We start from the raw sequence: 20,411 nt of genomic DNA, 5'->3' as shown, positions 1-20,411 counted from the left end.
TTCGCCAGGGAATAAACAACCACAGTCTTAGCGAACCAATTTTTCGCTTTCGTCCCAAAACAGACTTCTTCAGAATAAAATAAACACATCACCCAAACTTTTTATACAAACTTCCACAATTAAAACAATAAACTAATTAAATCCTTCAATAAAATAATTTAAAGAGACAATGTTAATAAGCCTAAAATACATGTTCTTACAAAACTCTTACTCAATTATCATGGTTTATTTTTAACTTTTTGAATTTTAAAAAACATTTTAAATTGATAATTTCATTCATACCTAGCAGCTTGTCAGCTCTTAATTTTAGCTGCCACTACCTGCTCATAAAGTACTCGCTGCAAATCTTATTTGTATTGTAAGAACACTAGCCCTCAGCCTGGGACTACTATTAACTAGAGTCCACAAAAAGTCTTAAGTACAGATTCCACATAAATGTCTTTTTTTATATATACACAATTCTGCAAACTTGAGAAACTGTTAAATAGCCTAATTACCTTAAGCTGTGAGAAAAAGGGATGACTGAAGTTTGTGCTTTACTTTTGTCTGGTGTAGACAGTCTTCCTATTTGATCTGTGAAGAACACACCTTGAAATAATTCATTTCAAGTCCTATTAAGGTAGCCTTACTACAACTAGGAAATTGTCCTCACTGGCTATGATTTCCAACTAACAAGAGGCAAAATGTGTAGTACCTTGCTTCAGTAAGAATGGCCACTGGCAACATTTTAGGATGCAGACATTTTTCCTGTAAATACATATGCACCGTGAAGGCGGTCATACATTTTGAAAACAGCCTCACTCAGGGAGCTAAAGTCATGAGTTTGTACAACCAGAATTACAGCCAGTGCAGAATGTTATCCCCTTCACTGACTAAGGCTATTCTCCTGGACAGAAACTAAGTTCTCAGTTAACAGACAACTCCAGAAATGACAAGAAGAGAAATGCCTACAGCAAGGATGCTACCAGGAAGTTTCTTAATGAGGCCACTAGAAGCTAATCATTCAGTTGTTGAATTTACTAAGGGCCAACATGGGCCAAAAACTCTCCTCCTACTACAGACTCAAGATGCAGGAGTAAGACCTTTGGACACATTGCATTCAAAACCTCTATGGCTCCCCTGAAGAGTACATTTTCTCAGCAGAAGCAATTTTGGTTATCTGTGTGGCATGAACTCCCTCTAGGAGAAAACCTCAGAGCTTTAAAATGTAGCAAAATGAGAACATATCAAGAACCTACTAGTATTTTGTGATGACCTTCTAAGACAGGACACACTCAGAGCTCCCTCAGAAAGCCCAAAGTGACTGTCAGGAGAGCACTGCAGTTAGTAGGCTAGAAAGGTAGCCTTAATTAGTAACATAGTGAGCAAAGCAGGGGGCAAGACTATCTGAAGTCTCTCCTTTTTCTGGGAGGGGTATGTTGGCCAGGTCTAGAAGATGGGGACCCCAAAGTGTAGTTCACAGCATCCCCATATGGTAGTTACGGTCTGCTTACTCTTTTAGAGGTCACTGACGAAATTCTGAGAAAGTTGGCAGAAGACGACCACCCACCTCTCATCACTGAGGGAATGCATAGGATGACACCTCAACAAGTAGTAGCCAGTTAACCTCAGTTGATTAGAGCATGGTACTAATCACGTCAAGGTTGTTGGTTTGATCCCCATATAGGCCAAGTACCTTTTGCACTCAACTACCACTCTACAAACTGGGAATCCTACACCACTTCTAATGCACAAGCCCAGTGATTCCTAAATTTCATTAATATCAACATCCTGGAACAGTTGCTACATTTTCTTACCAGGAGTATAAACATATTTGACCTTGTACCCACGAACATGGGGGAATGATGTTCTTCACCCAATGTAATGTCTTCGCTCATCAGATCTGACCATAAGACAGCATTGCTTGAAATAAAAATTAAATCTGAGAACCCAGCAAAACCAAAAACCTTTAGGAACTCTACTAAGCAACACTTTAGCAAAATTCCAAAGCAAAATTCCAAGCACCCCCAAACCCAGTAAACACCACTGGATATGCTGAGATACTTACAAAGTCTCTGTGCGGTCATACGAATAGCTGTATAGAGCAGAACTGTGGCCACTTGTATTAAGAATAAGACCAACTCAAAAGACAAGCCACCCTGGTGGAATCACAATATCAATTAGTTACATAACAAAAAAAATCCTGGCCAAGCATAGGAGGAACAAAGCCATACACACAAAAAAAAACCCTGACCAATCTAAACAGGCAGCTAATAGGTTTAATTAATATTTCAAAGGCTAAATTTGCCTGAAAAGCAATTTTTTTTTCAAAGGACAACCATAAAGCTTTCCCCCTAGCTATGCCCATAACCTCAGGGAATTTGTGCAACAATTCACAGAACTTACTGTAAATGGCATCAGCCACACTGAACAGAAGGCCATTGCCAACCTTTTGGCTGACAGGTTCAGCTCAAAATCCCCCCCGATAGTCCAAATGAAATATCACATACCACTATCCCTCCAACCATTACTAAGAAACAGGTCATCAATGCACTTTCCAGGACCAGAAACACTATCAATAGGCTCCAACAACATCCTGGGATGCTTAATAAATAGCATGAAACATGACCTTTCTGGTCCACTTTAATCACTTTTCAAATGAAGCCTACAGTCAGGTTTTGTGTCCAAGGAATGGAAGATGACTACAGTCATTTTCCTGCACAAATCGAGTTCCAACCACTGATCTGGGTAACTACAGGCCCATAAGACTGACCAGCCTGATATGTAAAGCCATGGAAAGAATAATCATGGACATGATAAAGGAGGACATGGTTCCAGCATTAGCAGGTTACCCATCACAGTTCGGCTTTGTTAAAGGAAGGTCATGCCAATTAAATCTGATGGACTTTGACAAGGCCACAAAAGCAACGGATGAAAACAAAACTGTGCACACAGCTTACATATACCTGGCCAAGGCTTTTGATATAAAACCCAACTCGGGCATTACAAACAAGCTCACTAATTTAAGTATAAACCCTTTTATCATCCACTGGACAGTCAACTACCTCACAGATAGGACCCAGGAGGTTAAAATAGGTGAGGCCACTCCACCAATAGGCCAGTCACTACTGGAGTCCCTCAGGGCTCAGTACTGGGCGCACTCCTCTTTGGCATTTACTTATATTAAATACAAGCAAATGCAGAAGGTTTATTGCTGACTAGGTTTGCAGATGATTGCAAGCTGGATGTTATCACCGACTCCCCTGCAGACAGTAGCATTCTTCAAGAAGGCCCATGTCTGACTAATAAATGGTGGCAAAGCTGTGGTCTTAAACTCGCTGCTAAGAAATGCATAATGATACCCTTTTGGAAATCAGCCATCCTGGCTAATTACCATGTTGATAATGTGCCCCTAAGAGTTAACACAGTGGTCAGGGCTTTGGGTGCCCAAGCAGATCGTAGACTTACTTTTGAGCACCATGTGACCACAGTGATGAGGAAATCCTTTTATGTTGTGCTACTTATAAGTAAAAGCATTGCACCTAGATCAGATTATCCCATTGTACTCTGCCCTTATCAGATCAATCACAACAGTACAATAACTCCCTTCAGTATGTACCTGACCAAACATATGCAGCAACTACAGCAATCTCACAGGTTCCTTACAAAAAGAATAAAAGGTGAACAAATTTGCCTTATGCAGAGCAATTAAAGCTCTTTCTCTCTACTAAGTCTCCTACAGACTGCTGAGGGGTGATCTATGCCTGGCTTACAAGGCATCTGCATTCTCTACACTTATGAATCTCCTGCATATTCATAAGTCAAATATTACTAGAAATACAAGGTCCAGGGATCTGAATTTTGTCTTTGACTTAAACAGAACATGCTGGAGAGACAGAACTGACATTTCATCCATGTGAAGCTGAACTGATGTATTGCCCAATTTAAGTTCAGCCTTAGACCAATGGATGGGGAATAGGAAATTTACACCGGTCCTGGCATCCACATCCCTTATGGACTGAGGTAGCTTATAAAAGCCTGGCCGTCAATGTCTTACTTAGATATAGGACATCATTATTCTTTTTGGGAAAACCTCCCTGGTTGTTACCTTAGTAATGACCTCTGAATCTACGTATAGGACTTCCCCAGCAGGAATGAATGGGTTGTATAAGTGCAGAACAAATGGGTCAATTGGATACAGTTACAAGAACCATCAGGTGAGGTCCTGTGGGGAAGAAAAGGGTAACTTGGAGGACTGCCACTAAGAAAATGGTTTTCCAGGTTAAGAACTTAATTTGGATGCAGAAGCAGCTAGATCAATTGAGATAGTGTCAGTTTTTGAAGGGCCTAGATGAAGTCCCATACTGGAGTAAGCTCCTCCTTAGGTGGACAGGACATCATGTGCAGGACTTCTTTTAGGAATTACTTTAATGGCAACAAGGAATAGCAGGAGATCCAAGGGTAGGCAGACTGAAATACCAGAGACATTTACCCTCCAGAGAGATAGGACAACTGCGACTTGTAAAGGTCTGAAAAATATTCAACTATCATGGATATCAATGTTTGTGCTGGGTCCTAACAAGAATCTCTTCCCTTTAGCTAAGTAAGATCTTGTATTTGACTTCCTAACCTCTGTCATGATAGCCAGTATGTCCTCACAAAACATGTGCCTAAAGGAAATAACAGCTAAATCAGTCAAAGATGTCAGTCTTAGCATGTTCAGGTTAAGATGTACAAACTACACCTTGTCTTTAGTCAGATGCTCAAACACTGAAGAAGCAGTACAGGCTCTGCCCTTGCTATATACACTAGGAGCAAGAACCAGTTCTGCCTCAGTCAAAATGGAGCTGGTAGTAGCTTTATTGGTCTGAACTCTTATCTTCTGAATTACCCTGGGGAGAATAAGAACTGGAGGAAAAGTGTAGATAAACAGGGTCTATGTCAATTCTTCGAACGCTTAAAATGTCGAACATTACATGGTCGAGACCAAATGTTCGACATTTCAAGTGTTCGAAGATTAACTTTTAACAGTGCCGTATGGTGCAGAATGGGAGAATTTTCCTTTTCTGCACTGGAGTTGGTATATTTAAGTAGGGGGGTGTGGGGGTGCAACCCCCCACGTGGGTGGTGCAGGGAGGCTTGCCCCCCCCCTGCTCACACTGTTAAGATGTGTTTTTTTTTTTATTTTATATTCGGACATCCAAATGTTGAACATTTGGTCTCAACCATGTAACGTTCGACATTTTGGATGTTCGAATATTTAACATAGACCCGAAAAACAGACATGTTCAGCTCATGGAGAAAGTGTTTGTGGCCCATGCTTCTTGAGGTGGTGTCCAGGAGCAAACTTTTTCTGAGTTGTCTATATTCTTGAGAAGCAAACATTCTGTTTCTAGTACACACCACCTGTGGACCAGATCCATGCAGACACGTCTATCCAGCATCCATTCATAAGTGTCTGCCTCTGTTCTGCTCAGCTGACATATAATTAAATTTTCCTAAGAAATGGTGTACAATACTCCTGAGGATCATTCTTGACTCCTGGTTCAGATTCTGTAACTCCATAACCAATATGCACTGGGGGAGATGACAGGGTGCTTCCCTCTTTGGTGATGTACATTTTTGTCTGTCAGGGTGCAGAGAATCCTAAGTTTATGCTTTGTTGATGTACCACATTACTGTTTGTCAGGATGTGGAGAATCATGGGTTTCCAAATGTGTTTTCAATATCTTTAGGACTAGTACTACAAACATTTCCTTGATATTGATATACTTTCACCTTTGTCTTTTATTCCATGTAATCTGGATCCTTTAATCCCCTTAGTGGGTTTCCCCAGGTGGTGTCTGAGAAGAGCATCTTGGTTTGTGGGACCAGCTTTCTACTACAAGAGCTCTTTCTTGATGCAGGGCAAGAGAAGGATGGTTTGCTGCAAGATCTGAGCATGCCTGCACCATTTACTTTTGAGGTACCACTGAAGCTTCTTCATGTGTAGTCTTGCTAGCAGAACCATCAAGACTGAGGAAGCATTGTGACCCAGTGTCCTGAAAATTATCCCTCACACTGATCTGGTTTTGCTGCAATACATATGCAGAGTAAATGGTCAGGGACAGGAACCCCCCAAAAAAACATCTATTGACTGGTTTCCAGGTGCTCCCCCCCTCGAACAAAGATTTTCTCATGAATAAGATGGGTGACTTCAGCAGTTCTATAGAGTACCAAGTTTTAGAAGCAGGTCAGGGTGAATTGTTGTGCCCCCACATATCTTCTAGGATTTTTTTTTCCAAACACCTTTATTTAATTATCACATGACACAAGCAAATTTGCATTCATATAAAAGTAACCATGCTATAATTAACATAACAAACATTAAACTTCACATACATTGCTATATATCATACACCCTAAGCCACATTACATAAATTATTCAAATTTTTTTTTAACAAGAAACATCTTTATTAAACCATAACTTACTACACAAGCAATCACACATTTATATAAATGAAAACAAACACCAACACAATCCCAGTTGCAAGCAGTTTACATCATAAACCATATGGACACACTCCCAGTTGCAAGCATTATACATCACTTGTAATCTACCTAATCTTTTTCAGTAAAATTACATCGCTCATTTACATATTGTCTAGGATTGATGCCTAAATGATCGCTCATTTACATATCGTCTACAATTGATGCCTAAATGACATCGCTCATTTACATATCGTCTAGGATTCATGGCTAAATGACAATGCTCATTTATATATCGTCTAGGATTGAGGCCTAAATGACATGACTCATTTACATGTTGTCTATGATTGATGCCTAAATGACATCACTCATTTACATATCATGTAGGACTATTACCTAACTGATGAAGTCATCCGGATATGAATGAATGCCTTTGCTCATGCAAAAGGCAACTAGTGGAGTCAAGTGCTTTATGACTATGAACAAACAGGTTCATAGGTAGGTACTAGGCCATTGGCCCTAAGGCCTATATAAGCCTACCCAGAAAGGTACCCTGGCTTTCGACACTCAATAAAATTATTTTCCTGTGCCCCTGTCGAGCAGAGCCACAGAAGTGATCCCCAGGGTGAATTTCCTATCTCCCATCCAGTCTTCAAGATTTTTCTTGAAGAGTGCTAATGAGGAGCTTTGTTTGATATAGTTAGGTATCCCTCCAGCATGTTCTGTTTGTTATGGTGACAAGGTTTAGGTCCCTAGAGCGTGTAGCTCAGAGGGATTGGGATTTCTTTAAGTGGAGCATGTCCAACAGCTCTGGGTTTGACATAGCTTTGTATGTTAGGCAGAGATTGCCTCTGAGTAATCGATATGCAATGGAGTAAAGCTGGAGTTTTTTGGGACAGTCTCTGTAGGGCATCTGTTTGAGGCCAGTAATCCTCTTTGTGAGGTATTTCTGTGGTGTTTCTAGTTGCTGTAGATGTCCTGTGAGGTACATATCAAAAGGGGCATTTTACTCTATAATGGGTCTAATGAGCGACGAGTAGAGGGGAACAATGACCTTTTTTCCTGGATGGGAAACCTTTTGTGATGAGGTGCAATAAGATGACCAAAAACAAAACACAGTTTCACCCAAAATAGCACAAGTAACACAAACAGGGTGAAATGAGAGTCCGTAGGAACAGTAAAGTTGATCCGCTTTAATTCAAGCAGATCGACTTTACTGTTACTACGGACTCTCATTTCACCCTGTTGCTTGTGTTGCTTTATGACTACCCTGGAGGCAGCAGATAAAATAAAGGAAAGTGCATGATATGCAAGTGGAAGCATCCTGATTCATGTTACTTGTAGGTGGAGCATACCTCTCAACCTCTTACAGAAAAAATTCTGGACAAACCCTAAAATATGGGGGACAGATTTTAAATATTGCTCTTACAAACTTAGAAAGTTGATATAATAATAAATTTTGCATTAACATGACTTTTCTGAAGGATTTGGAGTCTTAAACTCAAATGTTTGTCATTATTTAATTACTTCAATCTTCAACTATTTGCCAGGAAAGTACAGATTTTAGGAGGTACACACCGCAAATATGAGGCAAAAATCTGCACATTCTGTTAAAATCTGTACAGTTGAGCAGTATGATGTGAAGGTAACCATTTGTTATGACCAGGGTGACCATGAAGGCTTGAGTGAAAAGGCTTACAAAGTTAGCGGCTTCATGTTTGGAATTTTTAAAAAAAACTGTTTAACCTTGACAGGTCTAAGACAGCCGACATGGCTCATTTTCTTGGGACAAGGAAGTTTCAAGTAGAAGTCTGTATCTTGCTGTTTAATTAGAACTACCTCTACATCTCCCTGCAGTAAAAGCTCTCACAACAGGGATGAACTAAGTACCTTTGTTCCTTGGGAACTGGAGGGATACTCTACAACTTTGGCTTACCTAAGAATTGCAGCCTGGGTCCATGAGCCAAGATTTGCAGGACCCATTTGTACTATGTAATTCTGTATACTCTTCTTTAAACTGGGACAGATGGCCTCCTACTCTCTGGGTGCTGATGGAGGTAGGAGATTGGTTTGGAGGGGTAATGGGCTGTGAATGGATTAGGTGAGTAGAATGAGAAATGATGATGCTTTATAACTGCTGCCTACTGGGTCTCAGCAGGCATAATCGTTTTATCACCTTGACCTTTTTATTATATGGTCCCTTCTTACCTTTTTGTCCGTTTACTTTTCTCCCCTTTCTGCAGTGGAAAGGCCTATGTGCAGGGGTGTAAAAACTGTTTCAGACTGCATGGTCCTTTATTTGTCCTGCAGGATCCTTGTTCTACAGGGTCAAAAGAGCATCTCTGTCTCCAATTTCATTTTAAGGAGCTGCACTTTAATATGATCTGGCAGGGGCTTATTCCTTAGCTAGGCATGTCTCTTAATGATATGACTCCAAAGCTGTTACCCTGCATTATGCATTCACATCATCACAGACACATGTGATACGAGTGCCTGCCAGCTTGAGATAGCGGTATCACCTCAACTTTGCAAACAAAGCATGGGGTTCCTTTAAGACACAGCAGATTTAGTGCCTCATTTTATAATTCACGTTATTTTAGAAAATGGTCTACTAGTCCAACAGAGTGATGGGATGCAAAAGTTCTGAAATGTTCTTAAACATCTTAAATTGGTGGAAAGTCTAGAAAGATTACTTGAAATTAGCATTACAGCAATATATAGCCGAGTGTAGAGTATTTGCCTGGAATGAGTAGCAGTGAAGTAGAAAAGAAAGGCAGGAAATGCATGCTCACAGTAGTTGGAGAGGTATTAGAAAAACAGAATTAGGGAACCAGGGGCTTTCCAAAGTAATTTTTCATGAATTAGATTAAAAGATCCCCAAAACTCAAAAATATGTAGTTCTTAACTGAAAATGGAACAGGCAGCTTACATAATGTAGAGGGTTCACAAGTCACTATCTAATCAAATGTTTAGAAAGCCATCAAATACTTTGGCAGTTTTTATAGACTTATTTCAATGGCTGTCCTCAGACCGTGATATGAGGAACTCCTGTTCTGTTAATATTAAGGAGTTTCTGGAAGGGTTTCTCCTTCCAAAGCTGGAGTTGACAGAGACTACAGGGCTTCTAGTGCCAATTTCTTTTTTTTTCAATATTTTTATTAAGGATACAATAAGAGAATAAACACTGTCTAATACATTGATTATACTGAACAGACAACTTTTAACAACAATGAAACTAAATCAACTATTTACATTATTTACATAAGCCTGAAAAATGTTTGAATATTACAAATATTTTAAGAAGAAAACTTTCAGTGAAGCAAACAAATAATGATTAAACAGGGTGAAAAATCAGTTCGGAAAGTCTCAATTAGGTTTGAAACCTTTGTTCCTAGGTAGGTACTAGGCTATCGGCCCAAGGGCCTAAGTAAGCCTAGCCAACAAGTTTCCCTGGCTTACACCATCCAAGAAAGTAAATTTCCTGTGTCCCTGTTGAGCAGAGCCACAGAAGTGATCCCGGGGTTTATTTCCTATTTCCCATCCACTCAAGATTTTTCTTGAAGAATGCTAATGAGGAACCTTGGTTGACATAGATGGGTAGCTTGTTCCAGAGTACAGGAAGTCTCTGGGACAGGAATATATCCCTCCAGCATGTCCTGTTTATTGTGGTGACAAGATTTAGGTCCCTAGAGCATGTAGCTCGGAGGGATTGGCATTTCTTTAGGTGTAGCATGTCCAACAGCTCTGGGTTTAACATAGCTTTATATGTTAGGCAGAGATCTCCTCAGAGTAGGCAATATGCTACAGAGTAAAGCTGGAGTTTTTTGAGACTGTCAGTGTAGAGCATCTGTTTGAGGCTAGTAATCCTCTTTGTGATGTACTTCTGTGGCCTTTCCAACTGCTGCAGATGTTTTGTGAGGTACATTCCAAAAGGGGAGTTGTACTCTATAATGGGTCTAATGAGTGCCGAGTAGAGGGGAACAATGACTTCTTTTTCCTGGATGAGAACCCTTTTGTGATGAGGTGTGCCCCATAGAAGGATTTCCAGACTACTGTGGCAATGTGATCAAAGGAGAGACTCTTGTACTTGTAATTTCCTGGTTGTATAATTTTCTTCATCTTTACATTTGAAGCGGACAGCTCACCTAACAAAACAGCCTTTTGCATTATGACTTCTAGTTTCTTCTGACCTATACAGGCCTTCAAGTTTCCAAATGCCCTCCTAAAAACTGCACAGTGTTTGCAGGAAGACATGTTACACCCTTCCCAGAGGCAAAACAGGCACTGCTAATGGAGGTTGTTGGGTCAAGCATCTGCCTTCTCCATCAACATTTTTTGAAGAAAGCCATGAACCCTGGATAGCTAGTCATTTCCAATCCATTATGTTTTAGTCAATCCAGGTAAGAAATTGTCACAATCAAAATGTGTAATATCAAGTGAAATAAAGGTCCTATACTTGGTATTTTGTGTTTGCAGCTATGAAGTCATTTGGATATGAGCTGACAGATGGTGACTAGCCAAACACTTCATGCAGAAAAAGAAGCATGATTGTCTCCTTTATATGAATGCCAATCACAAAGGAGCTATGCTGACAGATATATGAAAAGACCTTTGGAGATTGGCTTAGAAGGCAGACATCCAGTCTTCTGGCAAGTCTGTGAATTAAGGAATACAGCTGCAGTAGAATACAGCTGCAGTAGGAATTCCTTGAATGAGGATCTCAGCATAATCTTGGAAAACTACCAAGTCAGCTTTTAACAGTAATTGACAGTCACAGATGATTAATAGAAACATAAGTGAAATAGGCCAGTTCACATTGCAACCTGAGATAAGAGAAAGGATTAAAAAACACAATTCGGCAACTCCATCTGGCAAAACATTTAAAAGTGATATGTCTGTTAAGGAACTTGCTACTAATAAACCAACAGAAGTAAAAGATGTACAGTTGTTCTAACCATTGCATGATGGACAGGAATCCGAGTACTGTTGTGCAAATTGGAAGACTGAAGACAGCAGAAAATTTTGAATCATTATGTTATACAATGGATTAGGGCAGCACAGTGGTGTAACAGGTAGTGTTGTCATTTCACAGCAAGAAGTTCTCCAGTTTGATTCTTGGCATGGGTGCCTTCTCTGTACAGTCTGCATGCCCCTTCCCTTTGTTTGCAAGGGTTTTTTCTAGGTGCTTTGGTTTCCTCACACATTCAAAATACATGCAGTAGGTGAATTGGTCATAAAAAATTGGCTGTAGGTAGGTGCGTGTGTCTGTGTGTGTGTGTGTGTGTGTGTGTGTGTGTTTTCTAAGGATGAAAAGACATAGTGCTAGCTATCTGGTAGTGTGAACATTGGTTCTAGATGATTGTCACTGTTGATGTAACACCCTGACATCTATGTGCAAAATGTGAGGAAGAGGTTGTTGATGGAAGGATGTACATTCTACAATTGAGTGAAAAGAATGCATTATGAGTCGTCATCACTACCATGCTGAAAGAAAAGTATTACTTACCACTGCCGCACCAAGGCAATGTTGGAATCCCTGCAGTCTGTGCTACAATGGAAGAAGCCACTTTATCACCCAGAGCCCACATAGCCTTACTTGGAGGGCCTAAAAATGAGAGAAAGAAATCAGTTACTTTCTTAATGAAGGACATACTCTGACCTTTAAAAAAAATAAAAATGATTACAAAGCTGGAACTGGTATAACCATTCTTCTTCAAAACTTAAGACTAACGTGTGCCTTAGAATCCTGCACAAACTACAGATGGATTCTATTTGCACATTCTATGAAGTAGTGAAATAATTTTTTTTCAAGGCAAATCACACTGAATGCAAAACTGAAAAATATATCTAATAAGAGTATAAAAGCATGAAGCCCAAAATCATCTGTCAATGTTCACAATACATAGTTGGGCCTTCACAGTAAATAAATGTTAATTAATCAATAAGTAAAAAATCAAAATAAATCTCCACAGTTTCCAAAATCGTATTGTATTTATTACATTTACAATAAGTAAATAAATATGAAGCCAAGAGGAGACAATGTAAGGGATGCTGTCTTGATAGATTTGTACATGATGCCACATCTGAGTCAACCCAAGAGGATCACCAGTCTTTCTACTGCCCTTCCTCACATCTGAGTCAACTCAAGAGGATCACCAGTCTTTCTACTGCCCTTCCTTTCTGAGGGCTGGGAATAATCATAATTAAAACTATTTCCCACCCACCCTTTCTATGGGGATGTGCTCAGCTGTCCCCTTGATAGGCACATCTTCCAGGTACAGACATAGGTTTTAACAAAAGAAGGGTGCCTACGGCTAAATCTTTTAAGAGGGTCAAACGGTTCTTTGGACAAAGGCAGAAGTCATTGTGACCTTGCATTCACTGAAGAGTGCATGTGCAATATCTCGCACGGGAGCTTCCCATACATGCAGATGTGTATTCCTGTTGCAAAAGACACAAACAAAGCATGCACATATGCATATACCCAAACTAAGTGCAATTTACACCATCTAAAGTAAAAATATTTGGGGGGGGGGTGTAAACAAAGCAGCAAGCTGGACTTACTTGTAGAGAAGCAAGACTTATGTTAGAAATATTAACTGCTGTATTTTAACATAAATGTGGATGGCAGGAAGATGAACTCTTGTGGAGAGGAATCGGAAATCATTAAACATTCAACAATCTGTTTCCTACTTTCATGTGCCTCAACTTCAGTGAACTGTATGGTATCAGGGTCGGGGGGCAGCAGAACACAGAAAACATCTGTGTGTTATGGTGCAGTCTGCTCCCATCACCAGGGCAAATATTTCACACAATTTGATTAATGACAGGTCTCACCCATTTCAGACCTGTAATGTATGTGACTGTTCCCATAATGCTACTTCATAAACTAACAAAACTCCTTTTCAGCTGTGGCTGCACAAAGTCAATAGCTGCCACTGATTAGGAAAGGCAGCCATCCCAGATGGAAAAGTACATTTGCTACAAGCATCCATGCCACTCAGGACCAAAGACTAGTGAATGGTTGGGAGATAGTTAAGAACAATAACAATAAAAACTTAAGTATTAATCATAAGTGTAATGCCATAAGGGGTGACACAGCAGCAGAGCAAGAAGCATTACCACCTCATAGGAAAAAGGATCTCAAATTCATTTCTCAGATGGGTAGCCTTCTCTCTGGAATCTGAATGTCCTCCTTGCATCCAGCTGGATTTTTTGGTACACTCCTAAATCCCAAAGACATGCTGTAGGTCAACAGGTATACTGCCAACTGCTCAGGAGTGTCGTGTGTGTGTGTGTGTGTGTGTGTGTGTGTGTGTGTGTGTGTGTGTGTGTGTGTGTGTCCGTGTGTGTGTGCCTGTGTCTGTGTACATGCACAGGTGAGTGAGTGAATCTGTTCTGTAATTGTCAGGAAACCTGTCCAGAACAGATTTCAATGCCTTACAACTACTGGCTGCTGGGACATTTTTCAGTGTCCCCATGACCTGTAATGTATAAAGTGGATTATCAGAAAACTGATGGATGCAAATCACTGTGCTATCCTGCTAGCACTGAATAAATATATTAGTGTGTCAGTCTTCCAAAGGAACACACACACACCACTGAAACTTCAATCTTAACAATCATTTTCATTTCTTCTTATATGCAAAAGAAATGTAGTATTAAGGAAGAATCTTTCAATTCAGAGTTTGACACTTAGGAAAAGGTGTAGCTATACTGGAATTTATTTCTGTTGCATACTGCAGGTATCCTAATATTCTATTTTTTTTTTATCCTTCCTTCTGTCATCTGCCATGCCCCAAAGTCCTTCCTCAGCCTCTACAGCCATAATCGCCACCCCAAGAACATGACCTGCTTACCCACATGGTGAGGAGGGCACTAAAGGTTTCCAGGAAAAGACCAATGAATGTTTTTTTTCCTCATGCACAGTTCTTTCCCACAACTGGTGTGTAATGAATGATGTCAAAGAAAGACCTGCTACTGCATTTTCCAAGCTATTCGTCAGGACTACAGTCCCCACTTTTCACTGTGAGCTGCAAGGAAAGTTTTCCCCTCCACTGAGGTAGGTGAGTTGACCAAACATCCTTCATTCCCACACACAGTTGACTCCTAAGGAGCTAAGCTCACTATATGAACCAGAGTGGTACTGTTATTTACAATATTTTTGATGGCACTCCTTACTAGGAAAATGGTAATTCACTTATAGAATATTCTTTACCACCATTTCAGTATGCCCAACACAGAATTTAGACCTTGCTTAAAAATATGCAAATTTACAGAGCCAGAACTATTTTCAGAACCTTTCTCCTTATTCACAATTTACTTTTCATAATAACCCAACACCTCATATATCATGTTTTCCTCATAGAGCACCACAAAATATTTCAGTCTTATTGTCATCTTTGCGCTCACCATGAGATTCAGAACAGCTTAATGCACTCTAGACTTCTGCACTCAACAGGTGATTCAGAAATTGTTGTACCATTAAATCAGCACACACAGCAATGTTGCTAGTGGAACTGCAAGCATGGAACTCAACACTGAAAACAGCTTTCAGCAAAACGCTTGCTCTTGGGTCTGTTGTCAGATGGAGCTTTTATCATTTGGTGTGAAATTTGTTGTTGGCTGTTTTTTTGTGAGTGTGTGGGTACATTTTATATATATATATATATATATATATATATATATATATATATATATATACATACATATATATATACAACACATATATATATATATATATATATATATATATATATATATATATATATATATATATATATTTTAGATACACATATATGTACATACACACACATTTTATATATATATACATACACACACACACACACACACACACACGTGTGAATATGGATATCTTCTGTATATATGTCTATATGTATACATTTCCTTTTTTCCACTTCTTGTACTACAGATTCTGGAAGCTTGTAGTGGGACAAAGATTAGCTTGTAGTGGGGAGAAGATTGTGTTGTTATTCCCAACTCTTAAAGCTTCTTCCAATTTATTTAATCATTCAGCTACTGCTTTTCTCTTTCAGACATTTTTTCATTCTCCCCACAAAATACAGAAAGCCATCATTTCCAGATAACTATAGCCCCCAATATTAGAACCTCTCTAAAATAATAGGTTTACCAAACTAAATATCATCCATAATCCATGATTTCACACTTTAAACATGCTGTAACCCTTTTTACAATGTTCAAAGCTTGATAATACTTTTACCCAAACTACGGAAATCCCTTCCTTCTCACTTTTCCCCAGTCTAGTTTTCTAACCATCAAAGTTCTATAAAGACCTGTCTTCCCAACTCACATCTCAACAACTTTGACCTTTTTAACACCTAACAGCATGGCTGCACAATCTTTTCAGGCTTGACAAAAGCCACTGCCATTCTGTATTATACCCTCTTCTTGTACAAGGGCTAATAATCAGCTATTATTCATGTATACTGCATTATCTTGATAAACTCAAATTCAAAGGTTAATATCGGACTGCTTATTCTATCCTCTGCAACTTAGCCTAGGAGTCCTCTATCCTTGATCCCTTGCTGTTTAATGTTTTCAATAACACTTTTGGGATCACACACCCTAACAATACAGTATTTTTTATGTTGACAACACCGCCAACTGAACTTTGGATACATTCCATACTTGCATTAAGTCCATGCTTGAAACTTACCTTAAGGCAGTTCACTTCTTGCTTATTTCATTAGTTTAATACAAAATGGAAAGCAAACTGAAGTCATGCTGTTTGGTACAGTGAAACACCTATCTTAAGCCCCCAGAACAACTCTGTTACCTTACCATTAAGGATGACATTCCATTCTAAGCAGCACTAACTATTTACATTTCCATCTCAAACAACATGTACCTCACATTTCAGTTCTAACAACTAGATTAAGGAGCCCCCGGGCTATGACTCATAATGGGGGGAGTTAACACCAGCATGTAAAAGCACCATCACAAAAGATGTATTTCTGCCAGAGTAGTGTATATAACCTCCCACTCGTGAATGCAGGATCTCCAAACTACTTAAAATCTATGCATATGTGCCAGTGCACATCTCTTACCACAGTCAACATTTTAGTACTAGCACCAAGATCCAGACCATCTTCCTCCTTAGTCATAATCATCTTTCGGCTGTTCCAGTTAGGGGTCACCACAGCGGATCATCGGTTTCCATTTCTTCCTGTCCTCTACATCTTGCTCTGTCACACCAACCACCTGCATGTCCTCTCTTACCACATCCATAAACCTTTCCTTAGGCCTTCCTCTTTTCCTGTTACCTGGTAGCTTTATCTTTAGCATCTTTTTCCCCAATATACTCAGCATCTCTCTTCAGCACATGTCCAAACCAACTTAATCTTGCCTCTCTGGCTTTGTCTCCAAACATTCCAACCTGGGCTGACCCTCTAACATACTTATTCCTAATCCTTTCCACCCTCGTCACACCCAGTGCAAATCTTAACATCTTTAACTCTGCCACATCCAGCTCTAACTCCTGCCTTTTTGTCAATGCCACTGTCTCCAACCCATATAATATAGCTGGTCTCACTACCCTCTTGTAGACCTACTGGTACTAGTCTGTCACAAGTCACTCCTGACACTCTTCTCCACCCACTCCATCCTGCCTGTACTCTCTTCTTCACCTCTCTTCCACACTCACCAGTACTCTGAACTATTCACCCCAAGTATTTAAACTCATCCACCTTCGCCACCTCTACTCCTTGCATCCTCACCATTTCTCTATCCTTCCTCTCATTTACACACATATATTCTGTCTTAGTCCTGCTGACCTTCATTCCTCTTCTCTCTAGAGCATATCTCCATCTCTCCAGGGTCTCCGCTACCTGTTCTCTACTTTCACTACAGATCACAATGTCATCTGCAAACATCATAGTCCACGGGGACTCCAGTCTGATCTCATCTGTCAACCTGTCCATCACCATTGCAAATAAGAAAGGGCTCAGAGCTGATCCTTGATGTAATCCCACCTCCACCTTAAATGCATCTGTCACTCCCACCGCAGACCTCACCGCTGTCACACTACCCTCATACATATCCTGTACCACTCTTACATACTTCTCTGGCACTCCTGACTTCCTCATACAATACCACAACTCCTCTCTAGGCACCCTGTCATATCTTAGTAATGTACAAAATCCTTAACCTTAGGTTCCCTCCTTCCTTAAAAATAAAACTTTTTACCAATATAATATATATCAAAAGACGCCTAGCCCTTTGCTCTCCTCACCCCAAAACTGACTTTATTAGAAAACTTTGTTAAATGATTCTCCTACTGGGAATTAATACAGAACATTACAATACAGAACATTTAAAATCTGCAAAACAAAAGTTTAACCATAGCTGATAAGGATAGTATACATATAGTGAACCAAATGAAGAAGAAACATTCCTTATCACTTTATTCACCTGAATCAATAAGGTTTCATAACTAATAAAAAGAATGTCTCCTGCCACAATCCTTTAACAAGTTGTTTCTGATTCTATAGTAAGGAATAAAATTCAAGAGGAAATTTCAGTTTTGATACATCAAAAGACTTTGATCTTACTTAATAGAAATCTGATGCTGTTAATATTGAACTATTAGAGTTCCTGGAACAGCCTATCTGTATACATAATAAAGAATTTACGCCATAATACAAGCTTGTCAATCTCATTAAGTGATTAGAACCTTCCCTTTTTGTCTAAAACATCTGAGTTTAGGCAGGAGGGCCACCACTTCCCAAATTCTTTCTTCTAACATTAAATCCATGATTTCCATTAGAATACTATATTTCAAAATGGGTAGTCAAGAATTTTCAATTATAGCATACACAGATGATCGAATAATAGCAGCAATGTATTAGGCCTATTATAAGGACATTATAGAGCCCACCCTCTTCTCAGCCTTACGAATGAAACTTTTAAGGACATGCTTATTACAGGATAATTCTAAAAGAATAATAGAAAACTGTAACAATGTGATTGAAAAAAATCCTACTAGCTAAAAAGATAAAATTTCTGGAAATATACTAACAGCAGGCACTGAAAACTATTTATATGGATCAATATAAAACTGAAAAAATTAAGGGCAAAGTGGAGAAATATGACAAACTAATGCATTCTGGTTACTGTTAATGCAGTTAAAACATATCTGTTACCACTGATTACTTTTTCAATGTTTCTTTTAATACTGCTTAGACTACTAAAATAACCATTTGAAGTTTCTGTGGAAAGGAGTCTCCAGTCATTTGGAAGATTATAAACTGATGAAGGCTCAGAGTTTACGCTTTCCCAAACAAACACTAAAATGAAATCAAGTTGGCATATAAATATCTATTAGAAATGCAACACTCCATCTTACAAAGATGCACAGACAAAGTACCTATTGAAAAGCAAATGCAAGGATCTGCTTTGAATAAGATTTTGTTGTTTAACTAACCTAGTTACTCAAATCAAAAAAGGTCTTAAATTTTGGAAGATTGCATAACAAAACAGTTACACTTACACGCACACACACACACACACACACACACACACACACACACACACACACACACACACACACACACACTGCACTAGGAAAGCCTCATGCATCTCCTTGTTGTGGGGGCAGATCCCCCCCACACACACACAGACACACACACACACACTCCAGCACTTTATATATACACTAACTTGGAGGTTGGACAAACTTGGAAAAAAGAAGTTACATTTCTCTCTTTTCTGACTCCAGAAAACATTAAATAAGTATGAAACCTACTACAAAAAAATGAACTGCAGACCTGCTGGCAAAAAAAACAAACTGTTTTTTTTGCCAGCAGGTCTGCAGTTCATTTTTTCGTTTTGTTTGGTTGTCAGCATGAAACCTACTACCTACACAGTGCTGAAGTACTGAAACATTAACAGGGAAACAGAATCTTTCTGCTTCAGTGTTTCAATACCAGACAAACCAGAATGTGAAAATATTTCTAGTCTATATAAAAGAATTACTGGAATTATTCAACTAGGAGAATGCATTTGCTAGACAACATAAATGTTAATCATTTTTAGCACTGTAAAAAAACATGAAGATGAAATGTTGGCACTGTTTGCAGGAGTGTGCTAAAGCAAAGGGATGATAGATTAAAGCAAATGGCAGAGTTACCAGAGAAAGAAAATATCACCATATGTTCTTTTCAATCTGTGAAATAGTGGAAAATTAAAAAATAAAAAGGTGTGATTTTGTGATGGCTGTTAAGACTATGAAAAGATTAACTTTTCTGTAATAGAAATATCAATCACTCCTACAGTTTCCAGAAACAGAATGGTGGAATTTCTAAACTTAAGTCTGTTCAAACAAGGAAACCCACTTAATTCATTGATGGTTATCTGTGCGAGCCCCATGCCTGCGAGTCAATATTGCTGTAAACCACTCTCAGAGGTCATTAATATTGCCCTTTTCAACACAGACCACAGAGTTAGTATATATAAGTTGGTGCGTTTGAGGGATTCCCCCACATGAAGTGTGCCCCCTCCCAAAAAAAAAATACATTATTTCTTTACTACTGATGGTGAATTTAATTGAAGATGATTTGCAGTAATGGCATGTATGGTGACTGTAGTCAGTAAATTGGCATGAACCCCAAACAAGATAAGTCAAGACTGAACATGAAGACCATAGAATCTTTCATACAGCAATATGGAGGAAATGTGTTTGTTTGCCTTTCAAATACAGGTATTCTTGGACTTCCCTTTCTTTTCTCCCTTGTTTCCTACTGTGAGGACACACATTTCATTATATCACAACTCACATTTTCACTTCTTTCCCTATTTTATCTGTTCTTTCCCTCACAACTTATTTATTTTAAAGGACAACAACGGGATTCTATTATTTAATGCTCAACTTATCTGTCCTTTTTCTCTACTGTCCCTGCTATGAATAAACAATGCGGCATTTAAAA

The 20,411-nt window shown here is 39.1% G+C and overlaps 1 protein-coding gene across 1 annotated transcript in view; it reads right to left on the bottom strand.

Moving 5' to 3' along the window:
- The window catches only part of ACACB (acetyl-CoA carboxylase beta), a 1,510,375-nt gene that overhangs the window by 1,300,377 nt on the left and 189,587 nt on the right, over positions 1-20,411 (bottom strand). The window contains exon 5 of the mRNA XM_044068517.1: positions 11,954-12,052. Within this exon, the coding sequence (XP_043924452.1) occupies positions 11,954-12,052 (99 nt within the window). The remainder of the gene's footprint in view (positions 1-11,953; positions 12,053-20,411) is intronic.

The sequence above is a fragment of the Protopterus annectens genome, chromosome 4.part0 (assembly GCF_019279795.1).
Source record: "Protopterus annectens isolate FY-2018-M chromosome 4.part0, PAN1.0, whole genome shotgun sequence".
Taxonomy (NCBI): domain Eukaryota; kingdom Metazoa; phylum Chordata; order Ceratodontiformes; family Protopteridae; genus Protopterus; species Protopterus annectens.
The sequence above is the reverse complement of the archived record's forward strand: the minus strand, read 5'-3'. Positions and strand labels throughout refer to the sequence as shown.